Source organism: Phoenix dactylifera, chromosome 7 (assembly GCF_051530095.1).
Source record: "Phoenix dactylifera cultivar Ajwa chromosome 7, Ajwa_hap1_PhDact_Kaust_v1.1, whole genome shotgun sequence".
Taxonomy (NCBI): domain Eukaryota; kingdom Viridiplantae; phylum Streptophyta; class Magnoliopsida; order Arecales; family Arecaceae; genus Phoenix; species Phoenix dactylifera.
This window is the reverse complement of record NC_143196.1, coordinates 27,401,665-27,417,983: the sequence shown is the minus strand read 5'-3', so window position 1 is coordinate 27,417,983 and position 16,319 is coordinate 27,401,665. Positions and strand designations below refer to the sequence as shown.

At 38.8% G+C, this 16,319-nt stretch overlaps 1 protein-coding gene across 9 annotated transcripts; it reads left to right on the top strand.

Moving 5' to 3' along the window:
* The first annotated feature begins 2,724 nt into the window (after positions 1–2,724).
* On the top strand, positions 2,725–10,813 carry LOC103716111 (serine/arginine-rich splicing factor SC35). Of its 9 annotated transcripts, XM_088701426.2 has the most exons (12): positions 2,725–2,951; positions 3,039–3,117; positions 3,212–3,291; positions 3,417–3,483; positions 4,546–4,617; positions 5,665–5,865; positions 5,940–6,123; positions 6,212–6,337; positions 6,568–6,835; positions 6,935–7,771; positions 7,853–7,924; positions 10,604–10,813. In XM_088701426.2, the coding sequence occupies exons 1-8, from the start codon at positions 2,876–2,878 to the stop codon at positions 6,215–6,217; spliced, it is 765 nt and encodes a 254-aa protein (XP_088557552.2). In that variant the 5' UTR covers positions 2,725–2,875; the 3' UTR covers positions 6,218–6,337; positions 6,568–6,835; positions 6,935–7,771; positions 7,853–7,924; positions 10,604–10,813. The 9 variants fall into 9 exon arrangements, with proteins under 9 accessions (XP_088557552.2, XP_088557550.2, XP_088557548.2 ...); XM_088701424.2 differs by lacking the exon at positions 7,853–7,924 and having other exon boundaries at positions 6,941–7,771; XM_088701422.2 differs by lacking the exon at positions 7,853–7,924 and having other exon boundaries at positions 10,619–10,813.
* The last annotated feature ends 5,506 nt before the right edge of the window (positions 10,814–16,319 follow it).

Here is a 16,319-nt window from a genome sequence, read left to right as displayed (position 1 = left end):
TACTAACTTGCAGAATGATCCCCAGAGTCAGTATCTTTAATTGAGTATGCATGCTGAGTTGGCATGCTTGTAACTGCATGTAGAGTAATTTGTTATGGCAGCAATTTGACCATGATAGATGCCGGATCCTTGCATTGAAGCTGTGTGGTTGTTTGTTTTTGAAGTTTTGCATGTTAGTCCATAAAATGGTTGATAGATGACAAATAAATAGATTAATATTGGTTTGTATGTTAACTAGGTCATTATGAGTTAATTGTGTCAAATATGATCTTAAGTTGCTAGGTCATTAATATTGATCCTAACACAACCCATCATCACCTGACCATGCGTCTAACATTCCCAGCCCAGCTTGCACTATGATCAGGTGAATTCTCTTCAGCTGGCATTCTCGCCTATTAAAAGGTAAATTTAAAGAATTAATGAATTGAATTAATGAATGGATATGGAAATACGAAAGAATCCAGGGACTAATACCAAAAAAAGTTTCTTGGAGACTATCCCTTCCTTTTCCTAAAACTAGTTATTATGCACAAGCCTACATGAAATGTATGTGACCGCAGCTAAAGATTTTGCATCCAGGATTGATTTTTAAAAAAGGAAGGATTAGACACTAATGTACATTGCTCATAAAATTGTTTAAGACTTTTTATATCATATCAATGTAAATAAAGCCAAGTATTGCTATGACCAACATGGCTTTCATTTGTTTTTGGAAGACATGCTACACTTCGCAAAAAAATATTGGGAATCCCGGCTTAAGGAGATCATTTCTTAGGTGATTTCAATGCTAGAATCCTTTTCTTCATTGAAGTCTAGACATGATGGATACAAATTAAGAAAGAAATTTGATAGTGTTATTATGGAAGCTGAAAAATTAAACCACTTTTACGATGTTGTCGAGATAAATAAAAGAAAATTAAGTCTTAGTTTGCTCTTATTGCATCTCAATCAGGGATTGCAGTTCAATGTCTTAGTCTTTGGTTGCAATTAGGATCAATTTTGAATGGCAGGTAACTATCCTGGACAAGTAGAACTAGAAAATGTCTACTTGATTCTATCCTTAGCTTTTCATACCGAACTTGATTCTAAAATTTTCCTTTGTAATCCTTAAAGTAAAGAAATTACTTTCTGAAAAGTTAAGTATTTGGTAACATCATTTGAGAAGTGCTTCTAAAAAAATAAAAGTCAAAAAAGTGCTCTCAGGAAAAGCTAAAAGACTAACTTCTAGCTTCTTGAGGTTGCCCCGTATCTTCTGAACATGGCAAACCCATTCATCAGGAACTAGTGTACAAGCTGTGATACTTTTTAGAAAAATATATCCAAGAGAATACTTTCGGTTTACAATGTTATTTTTACTCATCAATATTCTAATTACATAAGATCAGTTTTGATCGAAAAGCATTTGAGTTTATAAGAACTAATTACAGAAGGAAATGAATAAAAATGTGGTCGGTAGAATGGTTACATGCATGGAAAGCAAAGAGGAAAGCACCATCCAGAGCATTTGGGAACTATTATACATTTAGTATGTATAATTGCTAAATCTAAAATATATCAAAAAGTACTTTTTATCCAAAAATTTAAATAGATTTACTTTTAGAAACAACCTTTTGGAGCTGTTTAGTTGGATGATGCTAGTAAATTGTTATTTCTAATACAAGATCTTTAAAATCTTATGAAACTAGTTGTTTGGGAAAGATTTCATGATGGTTATAGCAAATTTAAATATCTTGTAAAATAGGAAAAATAGAGTTTATGAAAGACTTTTTTCTCAAAACAAGCTCTTCCAAGTCTTAGTAATCAGGATTTGGATTGGTTGTCCCAACTCCTATATAATATCAGTTAATCTTGCTAACTATAGATCTAGTAAATCATGTTTTAACAAAACAAATTTTTATAAAACTATGACATACTAAAAGTAGTTTTGATATAGTTGACAACCAAACAATATTTTTAAGCAACAGAAGCAACACTAAAAACATGAGATGGAAACAAAACTTCAGTATTGTGAGAGATATGGTTAACCATACTAACTCGGCCAACTCAGCCCCAACAAAATTATGAGTTTTATTTTTTATTTTTTTAAGATTAGAATAGGCTAAACCCCACCTTCTTCCTTATACCTACCCCATCCTTTTGAGAGTTGGCTCCTGCGTGAATCTAATTCTCGTTTCAACTAATTTTCATCAAATAATGCTTGCAATTCGCTGATCAAAGTTACACATTTGCCTTCAACTAAAGATTTCAAAAGCTTGAGGATATTTGATATAAGGAGACACAGTGATGCTAAGAAATATAGCAGATAGGAGTCGATGCAACTGCAATGTAACCAATAAAACACAAGAGCCAAATCCCATTTAACCAACAAATATGTTTGATAACTTGTTAAGACCCAACTATAATCCAAAACTTTCACACAAACACAACCTAGATCAAGTCAAGTTAGAGTCAATTGGGTCTAATCAAGAGTTTGATTACGAGCCATTCATATCACAAGATCAATTTCTGGGTCTAAAGCTCTACTACGTACATCAGGTTCAGTTGCCCAAGACTTCAATCTGAACAAATTGATACACAATTAGGCCCAATCCGACTCGGACAACATACCAAGGTTTAGATTACCCCACCTAGAAGGATCTACAAACGATGAACCTCACCACACTTGGCATCCATGAGAGGGCAGCAAAGTAATAAAGACGAAGTCCAAGGGCGGCCTTTCATCGACCATCTTATTCCTATATGTACCCTCAGCTTACTATCTTTAATTCTTTATAGCCACACCGGCGATGAGCCCTCTCCCTTCGAGAAACTTCCCGCGCCTGTCTCCGAAACCCTAACCCTAGCTCCATCGAATCCTCTCTCCCTCTCCTCGGCCATGTCGCACTTCGGGCGATCTGGGCCGCCGGACATCAGAGACACCTACTCCCTTCTCGTCCTCAACATCAGCTTCCGTGAGTAGCTCCCTCTCTTCTCCTCCCTTTTCTCTGCTTCCGTCGTTCTGATCCTTTTTTTTTGTTTTTTCTTTTTTGGGTTCATAGGTACCACAGCAGATGATCTCTATCCTCTCTTCGATCGATATGGCAAGGTGGTGGACGTCTTCATCCCAAGGGACCGTAGGTGCGTTAAAGATTGATTCTTCTTCTAGGATTCGAGATTGTTAGGTTTTCGGATTGTATTACCGCTTATGTTGGTGAATTTCGTGGGCATGAAGGAGCGGAGATTCGCGGGGATTTGCGTTCGTGAGGTACAAGTATGCTGATGAGGCCCAAAAGGCCGTGGAGAGGCTCGATGGTAAGTTTTTTTTTTTTGTTGGTTCTCTTCTTTCTTTAATTTCTCTTGATCTGTTGTTGTGAGGTATAAATTAATAAATCCGTCAGAAAATTTTCTGATTGTTGCCAAGTTTTTTGTGCTTACAGGGCGAAACGTGGATGGTCGAAACATTATGGTTCAATTTGCAAAATATGGGCCGAATGCTGAACCCATGTAAGTTAAAAATGTTAACATGGATTCTGGAGGCTCCCTGGGATATCAAAAAAGGTTTTGCATTATCACGCATGCTCAAATCATGCCATGTTTTCTCACTCCTTTTTATGAACTTGATTATTTTTTAAGGTTTGATTTCTCGCTTCTAAAAAGAATGTGGTAGTAACGACTACCTCAAATTTCTGTCGTATATCGGTTTTCTCAATGAAATCTTGGCGACTCGGAGTTTTTTTTTTTTTTTTTTGACCTTTTTACCTTTTTTACTTTTGTTTTAGAGGATTATAGGCTCGACAGAGCATTTTTAGAACTTGAAATAGGAGCTCACTCATGGATAATGAGAATTGCAACCTTATTCCAGCATTTCTTAAGAAGATGATGCTGGATATTCTGATTATTCGCTTTTTTTTTATAGCAATAAGTGTCAAAAGTTTTCAACTCATGCTTTTCAACGTCTGCTGGAGCGTGCAAGTAGATTTTAACTCTCAGATATATCCCCGGAATGGTTTTTAAACTTCCAATGCTGGGTCTAGTTAATTCCTGTTGGCTTTGTGGCACGACCACCCCATTTTTGGTTGTCACTAGCTGTTAGCCCTGTAGAACATGGTTTGCTATCAGATGTAGTAGGCACCGGTTGGTAGAACATAGACTGTCTATTGGATACCCTTAAGGGAAGGGGATTGGAGTAGTTACTGAAGGGATCAAATTCTTGAATTCTCGGGCTCTCTTTATCTTGTGCATATCAATATATTAGGATTGTCTTGCTACTGGCTGCGATTTAGTTATTATAAAGTTGAAATTAATTTAAATGGTAGCATCCATCCAAGTTTGAGTTTGTTCGCACCATTTTCAAGTTATGTTTGGCTCCTGTTTATGCAATCATTTTTCACCGTAATTCTCTCTTTCTTTCTTTTTTGAATTTTTTGTGTCACTAAGCTTGAAACTGTCCTTATTATTTTTTATGCATTCTACATTTGTATATGCTTATTATTTCAATGTTCTGGTTTGTTTAATTGTTTATTTGATTTGGACCTGCTTATGGTCCTTATTCAACTATGTTTGCAGTCGTAAAGGAAGAATTGTAGAGGTGCTCCCAAAGACAAGTGGCAGGTCAAGGAGCCGTAGCCCTAGGCCAAGGTAAGTTTTTTTTTTTGGGTGTGTGTATGTGTGCGCACGTGCGTGTGGAGTACCATCTCTTTTTGATATGCATTGAAGGTACTAAATGAGTTTTATTATCGATATCAGTATTGTTGTATTTGCCTTGTTTTTCTGATTAGTGTTGCAACATGGATAGGTTGTGTTGGGTTGAGGGCCAATCATAGACCAACCCTATCTCTGTATCTACTGACACAACTCAATCTTAAGTTAAACTTGTGTTTGGTTGGGTTCATCTGGGTTAGATTGCATGAGACAGGTTAGTTTGGGTTGTATACATAATTTAAGATTGGGCAAAGGTCTTGAACATTTTGTTAGGCTGGTATTTTGATGTATATAGGGTGGGTCTGTTTGAGGCAGGTTTGGATTGGGCTATGGTTATTGTCTTGTTGGGATAAGCTCAACTGTAACCAGCCCAACTTGTGGTTAGGTTGGGATTTTTTTTGGCACCCAATACTAGCCTGAGTTCATAAAACTTTGGCCTAGCCCAGCTCAGTTGAGTTGGTTGATGTGGTCAAGTTTGGATTGAGTACAATCCAATCCATTACTAATTGTTTTTATCAAAATCGGTTTTACTAAATGCATCTCCTGTCTTGATTGAGTAGCTTGTATGCTAACTAGCTTATGGTTTTGGAGGGTTATCTTCCCCTGTTTACTAGTTATATTAATAATTCTCTATGCTGTCATAGCAGGATTTAGTTGATGCTTTTTATGAGTTCTAACATGCTGACAGCACTAGGAGTCTAGGATATGTGCCTTGTCTACTCTATGTAAATATCTATCTTGTCTTTAATCACTCTTTCTTGCTGTATAGATTTCTTATTAAATGATACATCCTCCTGCAAGATCCATCTGAAGAAGTTTGGGTGGAATGTTAGCTAAATTCATGATAATGTATGATTTTGTTAGTATATGATTTAGTTTGCTTATGCAAACAAGTGCTTAAAGTGGTAATTTTTGCAACCCCATAGATACTTCTTTGTTCTTAATACATCTATTAGCTTATAGTTTTTTTAATGCATTGATCAGGTACAGAGATGATTATCGGGACAGAGATTATAGGAGGCGAAGCCGTAGTCGAAGCAAGGGGCGTTATGACAGGAACCGTTACAGGGAAAGGGATTATCGCCATAGGAGCAGAAGCCGCAGACAAAGCCCTGATTATTATAGAGGCCGTGGTAGGAGGTCAGATGATTATCGAAGGAGAAGCAGGAGCCTCTCTTATGATAGGTAGCATTCTCTAATATATTCTTTAGATCTTTATTGCATCCTGCTGCCATTGTCTGATATATTATCTTGGATAGTGCCTCACCTGATCGGCGTAGCTATAGTCCTCGAAGGAGTCCAATGCCTCGTAGGACCCCACCTTCCTGTGATGAAAGCCCAGACAAAGGTAGCCATGGCAAACGTTCACCACCATCACGAAGTGTTTCACCCCGTGGCCGACTTGCAGATTCCCGGAGTCCATCTCCACGCAGTTCTGACCAGGTAGTTAACGTTGTACTTGTAACAAAGTTACTATATCTTGCCGTGTTTGGTGTTTTTCTTATTAATTTTCACCTGGTTTGTTTGGCAGGATTGATGGATCTTTCAGTTTGATTGGTTAGACATACCCTTGAGGCTCGGCCATTGACACATGCTATAAACAAGGATCTTTATGAATTTCGATGATAGTTTTGGTTATCCTGGACTCCTTTTTAAGGTTGCAAATTTGTACTTTGCTGGGTTTATTGTGGTTTCTATAATACGTCCTGCTTGTGGTGCTCAAGTAGTTGGTATGCTGGTAGCATTTGTTAGAAGTCTACTTATGTTCTATATGAACTTTTAGTACTTCCTATGTCTTCGTTATGTCCTCCTTTCTCCTTATAAACTTGTTCTATGATAATTTAGTGCAACTTTACTTATGATACAACCTGCTGTGCATTTTTCTAGTTAACTGTTCGTGAAAGGGTTGTTGTCGATTGCTGGCAAGATGGTTTCAAATGCATATGTCCTTGCTGATGATGTTGTAGCTGATGTTCTTTGTTCTTCCTTGATGATGATATTGGTGATGATGCTGATGATGGTGATGTTGTTTGTACTTCATGATGATGGTGATGTTAATAGTGATGCTGACAGTGATTTTTTGCTGACCAACATTCTAAAAACAAGACCTGCACTGAGGCCAGTTTTCTAATGTACTTTGATGGTCTCATGACTGGTAAGAGTTATGTTTAATCCTTGTTGCAGAGTCATGTCCGTCGGTTTTTGGATTATATTCTGATCTTGTTCTTTTCATTTCCTATGTGGGAACTGAAAGGAGTAGTGCTAGCTGTGATGACCATGTCAGTTGCTGTAGCACCGGCACATGTTGCTGTTTATATCAGTATTTAATTTCTCCTGCATGTGGACTTTGAAAAGGTGATGTACCAATGGCCATAGGGTGCAACTAGCTTTTTACTGTTCTTTCGACATCCACATGTTGTGCACAGGCAACAAATTTTTCCTTAACAATAGTATCAGAATTGATTCATGCTTCTTCCAACCATGCATAAAGTGTATTCTCAGAGTTGGTTATTCATATGCTGGATCTGCTGTTCAATATTTTTCATATTTGTGACAAATTGGCCTGATGCTAGGTTGAATAATAAATCTAATGTCGACCTTCTAAATCAAGTTAATATTGCAATGATATTTGTTAACATGAACGGTAGATTTGGTATATTGATAACCAGCTTTTTGGATATACACAGACATGGTTGGAAGAAATGCAAATCTGTTCCCTAGAGCCATGTGGCTGGGAAAAGCTAAATAGAGTTATTGGTTAGGCATTTCCTTATTATGGTCCCCATAGTGATAAATGGAATTCTAGGAATTTAATTCAAATTTCACCATGTTTCCAACATGTGATGATGCGGCCCGTGGCTGTAGCTGTGAACTGAGAGGTTGGAAGGTCTGGTGGAGATTACATGTTGATTGTGTGAGACTGTTGCTGCCCTGGTAGCTGCAGATGTCATGTTGACTAGGTCTAGCAGAGAGCTCCTGTTGGTTGTAGACTGTTGCTGGCCCTTGTAGCTGCAGAAGTTGACTATGAGCTCATTTTTTTGCTGCTGATTTTGGTGGATCGCTATCATCTCCAATGGATCTTCATCCATTGGTATGGTAATTTATTTTTGTGCCTATTTTGTAGAGTTTATTTCTAATCCACCACATGATTCTGCATCATCGACTGCTGTAGTCTCAGGTTAACTTTGGCTGCTCCATTATATTTGGGCATACGAATGAGCACCAATGGCTGCAATTTGCTTAGGTTAACTTTCACTGAACTGGTTTTTTTCTATGCAAGTAAATTGGCTAAACTTTTTCAATATCAATAGCACCAGTCTATTCAGTTGGAATGATCTTGAAATGCTGATCATCATTGCTAACATCAAATCTTGTCATTTTTTCCTTTGTATAATGGAGGAAACTTGCTCTGCAGTGTATGAGGTGTTGGTTAATGCTTTTCTTGGCATACCATTCATATGTTAAAATGTACTAGCATTTTGCAAGATTTAACAGGTGGCAAGTGTGCCAGGTGCAATTTGAGCTTGTATCATCGAGTAGTGATGTCTCTCTAATTTTAGTTCATCATCTGATGTGTATTCGTGCGACCATGCATTCTCCATGCATTCTCTCAGGTGTCTCGATTTGGTTCTCACACAAATAATGGTTATATGGTACATTTAGAATCCAGGCAGAAAATCCTTGGTGGAATTATAAGTCTGTAGTGGATGGGTTGAGTAACTTCTATATAGTTGTGCACAAGTGTTGCTGTACTACCTCTGATTAGTTGGTCGCACTACTAGTAGTATTATGGCTACTAGTAGGGTTACAACTTCAATTCATTTGTTGTCAAGATGTGAACCTTGAGTACCGTTATCTACTTTCAATTTAAACTAAGCTATGTTGGTCTTATTATTTTTCTCTGTGAAATGGGAGTTCTGGAACTTTTAATGGTTGTCAATTTTGTGGATGATGTATTATTGACCCAAATTCAGGTGCTGATAGCAACGTGCAACATGTTAGATGGTTGTGGCTGTCATGCTTTCATTTTGTGCATAACGTATTTTGTCTCATTTGAGTCATTACATCAAATGATCTGGTCTGAGTTTAGTTTAAGACCAAGGCATATTTGTGAACCTGTTGGTGTCAATGCCTGTCCTCCATACCAAGTACATTCTTTCTTGAGAAATGGTATGACTGTTTTATTTATGGACAGGAGGTTGTTCAGATCGAAGCTTCCCTCGTGAGACAGTAAAACTGACCCTTTGATCGTGAATCCTTGTCTTATCAAGTTGGGCGAGGACTGATTGTATCAGTTCTGGTAATGCTTGTGCCTGACCAAAGCCTGTACTGGTTGCGGGTTTTGGTTTTGCTTTAGGGTTGTCTGATTGTCTCTTGGTCTTATTAGGAGTACTCATGAAGTTTCGCTTTGTGGAAGTGGTTTAATGAAAACAGGGGAAAATTTGGTTTTGTATTACTATGTGGTAGGGTTTTAGAGCAATGTGTTTTCCAGAACAGGTTTTATGAAAATAACGAAGCATTTTAATGAAACTCATATTTCAAAATCACTAGGAAAAGGAGGTGCGTCCAGTTTCCTTATTCGATTTTCTAATTGTTTTTTTTATTTTCTGTTAAAAAAGACTTCCTTTCCTTTTTCATAGGTTTGCTTGTGAGCATAAAGCATCTGTTCCGTAAGTCCTTTTTTTGGTGGAGCTGGGTTAAAATTTCTTTAAAGCAATCATTTATCTGGTGTTTTTAGTGTTGGGAGTTCCTGATGTTATGAAACTAGTTGTTTCTCTTTCTTTTGTCAATTTTGTTAAATGCATAGAGATGCATGGCCTCTTTGGTGCATGGAGTTCTTTGTGATCTTGTTAATTGAATTTACAGCACGGTTAATTTATCAAGGTTTCAGAAATGATCAAGTTCTGTTTACAGATGTTTGAAATGATATTGACATCGGTTAACAATACCTGAGTTGATGACCGATTTGAATGATTAATGAAAACTTGATAGGAGAAATTCTAAAAATTTGCATGGAATGTTTTGATTTCTCTAACAAAATCATCTTGTATATCATCCTTGAAAGAATGGTAAATTCTGGTCTATACGGTTGTCTAAGGATCTCCTTCATTAGAAATATGTTGGAATAAAATATCTTGTTTTCTAGAAATATGTTTTTTAGTGGAAGAGTCAAATTCTTGCCACTTCTTTTAACAAGCACGATCTTGTTTATGCTTTATTTTATGAAATTTCTAGGAAGTTTTGGAATGTATGTCAGAATTATTTTATTGAATATAAAGGCTCCTATTCAATGAGATAGACAAGGTATGAAGCTTAGCTATGCCCCATGCAAAAATTTGGCAACATTGCTGCATGATTTTTGGTCAGATTTTGCATCTTGAAATTTTGTAGTGTTCTAACTTGCGATGGTCTGGTTGAACTTCCTACAATGCTTTTAGGCTGTCTTTTTTATTGCTATCTTTTTATGCCCTGATCACTGGCAATGTAATAGAAGGTTTTTGGGTTTGAGGTTATTTTTGTATTTAATAATCTGGTTTTGATTGATGAACGATTTCATACTTCTGCTATATTTGGGGATGAAATTTTTTGAACGCTTTGGTGGAAACTGCTGGGGGATTTGATTGCATTTACGTTTTCTTCCTCTTGGGAGAACGGTTTTGCTGCATTTGGATTCAGCTATTTTGGGGACTTCTTGCTTTGCTGCTTCCGCTTGTTGCTTGGTTTTGTCTAATATTCCAGTTCTGCCTGCTAACCGATGTATTTTTTTTTTTTAATAGTTAATAGGTGTTCTGTGTCTAATGGTTTCAGATCTGTTAGATGTTCTGCTTGTCGTTGTTTCGTCTCTTTTTTATTTTCCTCATATGGCTGTGCACATCTCGTGTGCTGGTTGCTGAAGCCAGACCATCTTTTTATCTCGTCGCAGTAGTTTCTTTTACAGCTACAGGATTTGTCAAAGTAGGATGCATGTGTATTAAAACCATGTCCGCTGGTGGCCAGTATCGTTGCCTTGGAAGCAAGAAACAGATCGGAGTTTGTGCTCTCATGCTTCAATACTTTCTGAAAATTATTTAGCTCAAGAGTTGAAAAATTGAATTCGTTATTGACATCTGTAATAAATTTACCTTGTGGACAAGTTTGTGTTTAATTCTTGGATTCTTTGACCGTTGCATCAACAAATTTCTGATATCTCTACTAGCACAATGTTAAGAACTTTGCCGGTATGTTTGGATTTCAAGTGATGAATGGGGATGATCTCATACCTAGCCTGCTTGCATGTCTGAGCTTAACTGGGGTAATGTAGATCCATTCGCCATTCACTGGGACAACAGCTCGAGGTTATGCTCGATGCACCTTGTTGCTTTTTGAATGGGAGCTAAAGTTCTGTTTGAGGAGGCCGTTGGGGGTAGAATTTTTAGAAATAGAGCTTTTTGAAGTAAAATTTTTATAAAAAAATTGTTTGTTGTTTGTTAGCTATATTTTTAAAGTGCTGTGGTATTTTAACATGTGTTTGCATAGTATTATATAAAAAAGAGCATAATAAAATATAATTTATATTAATATAAAAATATATAATATAGTATAATATTATAGTAATGTAATATAATTTTATTATAATATAATTATATAACATTGTATATTATAGAATAATAATTTAATATAATATTAAATTATTTAACATAATATTCAATGTATTATATTATAATGTAATACAATATTATATTTATAGTATGAAGGTACAAAATATTATTATTATTAATGTAAATTAATTTTTTATAATATAATATAATATTAAAGGTACATATCAACGTATTATGATACAATAATGAAGGTACATATTAACGTATTATGATATAATGTAATATAATATTATATGTATAGTATAATATAATAATAAAAGTGTAAAATATTATAATTATTAGAATAAATTAATTTTTTATAATATAATATTAAATTATTTAATATAATATATTAATTTATTATGATATAATGTAATATAATATTATATTTATAGTATAATATAATAATAAAGGTATAAAATAGTAATAGAAAATAAGATTTTTTTTTTTTTTTGGGCACTGAAGAGTGATCCATGGGTAGGAATCTTTGTTAGGGTTTTATTAGATTTTTAGGTTTATAAAAGGATAAAGTATATAATTGTTATATTTTATTATAGGTAGTTTGGTCAAAAAAAAATAATTTTTCGATAAAACTCAAAACAACTTTTTTGAAAAGCTCCAAAATGGTGCTTCTTTTAAAAAGGTATTTTTAGCTTTTTAGAAAAGCTAAAATAGCTTTTTGAAATTTTTATTAAATACTCATTTTCATTCAAAAGTGTTTTTGGAGGGTTAAAAAGTACTTTTTGGCACTTCAAAAACTTCCAAAGAGGGCCTAAATTATTAGCCCATAGGTTTGTTATTTATAATAATAAGCTCCTCAAAATGACTCAACCTTTATTTAATGTATATTCTTGAGCCAACTTGAAAACCTTTTGGAGGCTGCTTCTGTTTTCTACTCATCTATGTTGCGAGATGGCATAATTGTTGGTCCATAAAGGAGAATGAAGTCCGTGTTGGCCAGTTTTTCGGGGTAAGTGATCCGTTTTGAACTCCAATAGCATGCGCGCTTGAGCAAAATTTTATAAAGTTTGGGATGGGTTTAGAATTTAAAATATAAATCTTTTCAGGTTTGGGATGTGGTTGGGATTTCCTCCTTAAGTGTCTGCCATCCAAATTTGATTATTTATAATTTATATATTTTTTATAATTTTTCATAAATTTATGTATATTGTGAGGGGTTTGACTTCAAAGATTTATAATCCCTATCTTCGTGTTTAAATTACAAGACTCATAACTCATCCATATTCAGATGGTTAAATTATCAATATTTATTTTTACTTGATATTATTATTTTTATTTTTTTATAATTTTAGGTTTGGGTATATGATGGATTTTATGGTAGGATTTTAAATGGGTTTGGAGATGGATTGGGCAAATTTTGTGTGTATCCTATGGGTTGCAATTTCTTGGTTTGGTGGATATTGAATAAAGGCTTGTCAATGTTGTTCTAGGCAAAGCTACCATCCGGAAGGTTTGATTGGTCGGGTTGTCAATTCAGCAGTCTGATACGCTCAAAGTCCTGTCGCCCAGGCATCTAAATCCAATCAAGCACCCTAAATTGGCCATTATATTATTAGGATCCGTTATGGTCAAATGGATACAAATGTCAACACCATCAACGAGCAGAATAACTCTCTCCGTCTCTGTCTTCTTCTAGATTGGAAGCCAAACCTGTTCGTTCTCCAAACATAACAAAGTAGAATTAAACTCAAGAAGACTTTGAAATCAAGAGCAAAGCATGGAAAACTAGCCTTACCTTACAAAGATGCAAAAAAAGCTACAAAGAAAACAATTGGATGGCTCCAACCCATAGATGCCAAGATCCAAAGCAACACCAGCACCAGTGCAGCATAACGTATGATCAAAGCTTTATCCATCCGAACCAACAAATTAACTCCATCTTGGAGGCCAAAAAAAACAAATAAATGGTCTCAAAACCTTAGAATTTAAAGGAAGGAGTCTGATTGCATGAGGACGAAAACTAATGTGAGATACATGATGGTCTTATGTGTAGGCAACAACAATCCCACGGGGAATAAGTTGGCTGGCCAGGGCAAACAGCTTGCGAGCTTATATTAAACCAATTCGGCCGAGCAGTGCTTGTGCAGAGTATTCAAAGGCTAGTTCTTGAGTACTAACACAACTTAACCTAACATATCTCAACTCATCAACTACATAGCGACGTCAACAAATCATTAGCCAACAACAATCTATATGGCTATTTAAGTACGGATATGTAACAATCTAGGATCTCACGCTAGCCGGAAGGCATTATTTTGGTTCATTGATCCTATATAAGTATCTAAGATCTGTCTGACGAATAATCGATATACGACTAAACACACCCCCGTATGGATCATTACATACTTCCTCCGTTTAAGCTCCAACATTTTCGTTGGGCTAAGGATCCAAATCTATTTAAATTTAATAACAAACATCACAATAAAGTCATGTCCCCTAGTGCACATAGGTCATAGGCCGGTTTCGCTCCGAGACTATTTGTAATAATGCAGAATCTCACCCAAAATAGCTAGCTGAAAGGTCTAATTTAGATTATTGATCTTGTAGAGGTATCTAAGATTTATTCAGCAAATAACCAATGTGGGACTAAGCACACGCCCGTACGAGTCCTCGTAGGATATACTTTTATTAATTCAAGTAGATGCCCATTATTATGTTCTACACTAGAATACATACATAACAAAATCTATATGGCTGTAGGTCCCTTTTAGGGGTCTCGAAAGAAAACTTATGTTTGATTTTGTAAATTATTCATTTAGTGGTGGGTAGGTAATAGATCTCGATAACATATTAAAATTTGTTTGCCAGCATCTGAGATTGAATATTTTAAAACACAATAAACTACGAGGATCGTCAATTTGGGTGTCCCGTTATATGGTTAAATCATAAATGAGGCTACCTGTTGCTGGTGGTCCAAACCGAGAACGATTGACACGACGGTGTGAACGGGGTTCCGCCTGAGTTGTCTTGGTTGGTGCTGGTTGCGCTCCACCTTCCGCCAAGGAACCTGCAAACAAGCCTTGCACCACCACCAGGGTGGTGATGGCCCTCCGACGGTCAAGTCAGAGGAGATTGGAGGAGGAGAGATGATAATCACAAGTGGGAGAGAGTGCTCTGGGAGGTATTGCTTACCCCCCCCTTCTCCCCCCAGCCGCGTATATACCTGGCTGGGAGGTCCCTCAGGGGGGTTTGTCGTCGTGGGGCACGATAGAATGGCCACTGACATGGCCGTTACCGGGCGTCGTGGAGCAGCGCTGGGTACGGCCATGACAGGGCGTAGTGGAGCTCCGCTTTGTACGGTTGATACAGGAGATCGTGGGCAGCATCGGGTACAGCCGTTGCAGGGAGTAGTGGAGCAGGAGGCCGCGGCGTGCCTCTGGAGAATAGCCTGTCGTTATCAAAAGATCTCCGACTCGGGGTCGGAGTGCTGGATCATAGGGCAGCCGACCCGGGGTCGGGCTGCGAAGCCGAGGAGGTCCGACTCGGGGTCGGAGTGCTGGATCATAGGGCAGCCGACCCGGGGTCGGGCTGCGGAGCCGAGGAGGTCCGACTCGGGGTCGGAGTGCTGGATCATAGGGCAGCCGACCCGGGGTCGGGCTGCGGAGCCGAGGAGGTCCGACTCGGGGTCGGAGTGCTGGATCATAGGGCAGCCGACCCGGGGTCGGGCTGCGGAGCCGAGGAGGTCCGACTCGGGGTCGGAGTGCTGGATCATAGGGCAACTGTAGCTTTCCTGGATACGCGTGCCGATCACGTGGGGCATGGCGGCTTAATTCCCCCATAACAGTAGCCCCCCACTTCCGAGCCTGGAACCAGAAGGGGAACAGGTGAAGGGAGTGATGTTTCGAGATTGCCGCCATCCTTCGGAGAGGCGCGCGCGCTTCAAGCTTCCCGCCTTCTTTATGGCGTATGGCGGTTGCTGCTGACCTGGCAACCTGAGGATTTCGGCGGACATCCTTCCTTAATGGTGTCGATTCGCCTTTGGGGTGCGAGCGACCCTTCGGCGGCCAGGCGTCTTCTGGCGCCATCGAGGCGTCACTTGCCCTTTCGCCTATTTAATCGGGGGCCCTCCCCCGTCCGTCTTCTTCTTTACGGACATTTTCGAGTTTCTCCTTTGCGCTGCCATTGTTGCCGCCGAAACGTTCGCTTGCTTTTCCTTTGACGCTCTCGGAGCCGTTCTTCCTCCTCTTCAAGTGAGTTTCCCACTCTTCTACTTTGAGCTCTTCATACTTTTTCTTTTTGTACTAGTGCACCCCAGTCGTTCCGGCCTTTCCCTCCTTCTTGACCCCGTCCTGACCGTAGATTTATTGGCCATTAGGGATGGGCGAAGTGGGAGCAGATAGCATCAAGTCAAAACTGGTCGCCGAGGACTTAGACGGATTTGTGGCTCGGTACCACCTTCCCGAGGCCTGCAATGTCACGCTCCCAGGGCCTGAGGAGAGGATGTCTCATCCTCCTCGAGGGAAGATCGCCATCAATGAGGGCATCCTCCAGGCCGGGTTCCGCTTTCCCCCTTCAGACCTAGTCTTACAGGTGCTCCGGGGTTTAGGAATGGCACCGATGCAACTGGTGCCGAACTCGTGGCGTGCTCTGACGGTCTTCCAGGTTCTCTGTCGCTTGCATGCGATTCCCGCCACCTTGAACGTTTTCTGGGAGCTCTACGGCCTGAGTGGCCACCCCCAGGACAAAGGGTGGTGGTGCTTCGCAGCGCGGCGAGGGTGCGGCCTTGTCAAGGAGGGTCCTACCTCCATTCACCACTGGAAGGAGCGCTTCTTTTTCGTTGATGCAGACCCCTCCTGGGAAATCAGGGCAATCTGGGGGACGCCGGTGAAGTCCCCAATTGGCCTGTCGAAGTTGTCGAGGGAGGAATCCGAGGGCGTCGCCGCCTTGAAGGGGTTGGTCGCCGAGGGCCAGCTTCCCCCGGTGGGCCGCCTTATTTCTGAGGATACCTTGGTGAACGTCGGTTTGAGCTCGGTCCCCACCGACCGTGAGTCCGCCATCGTT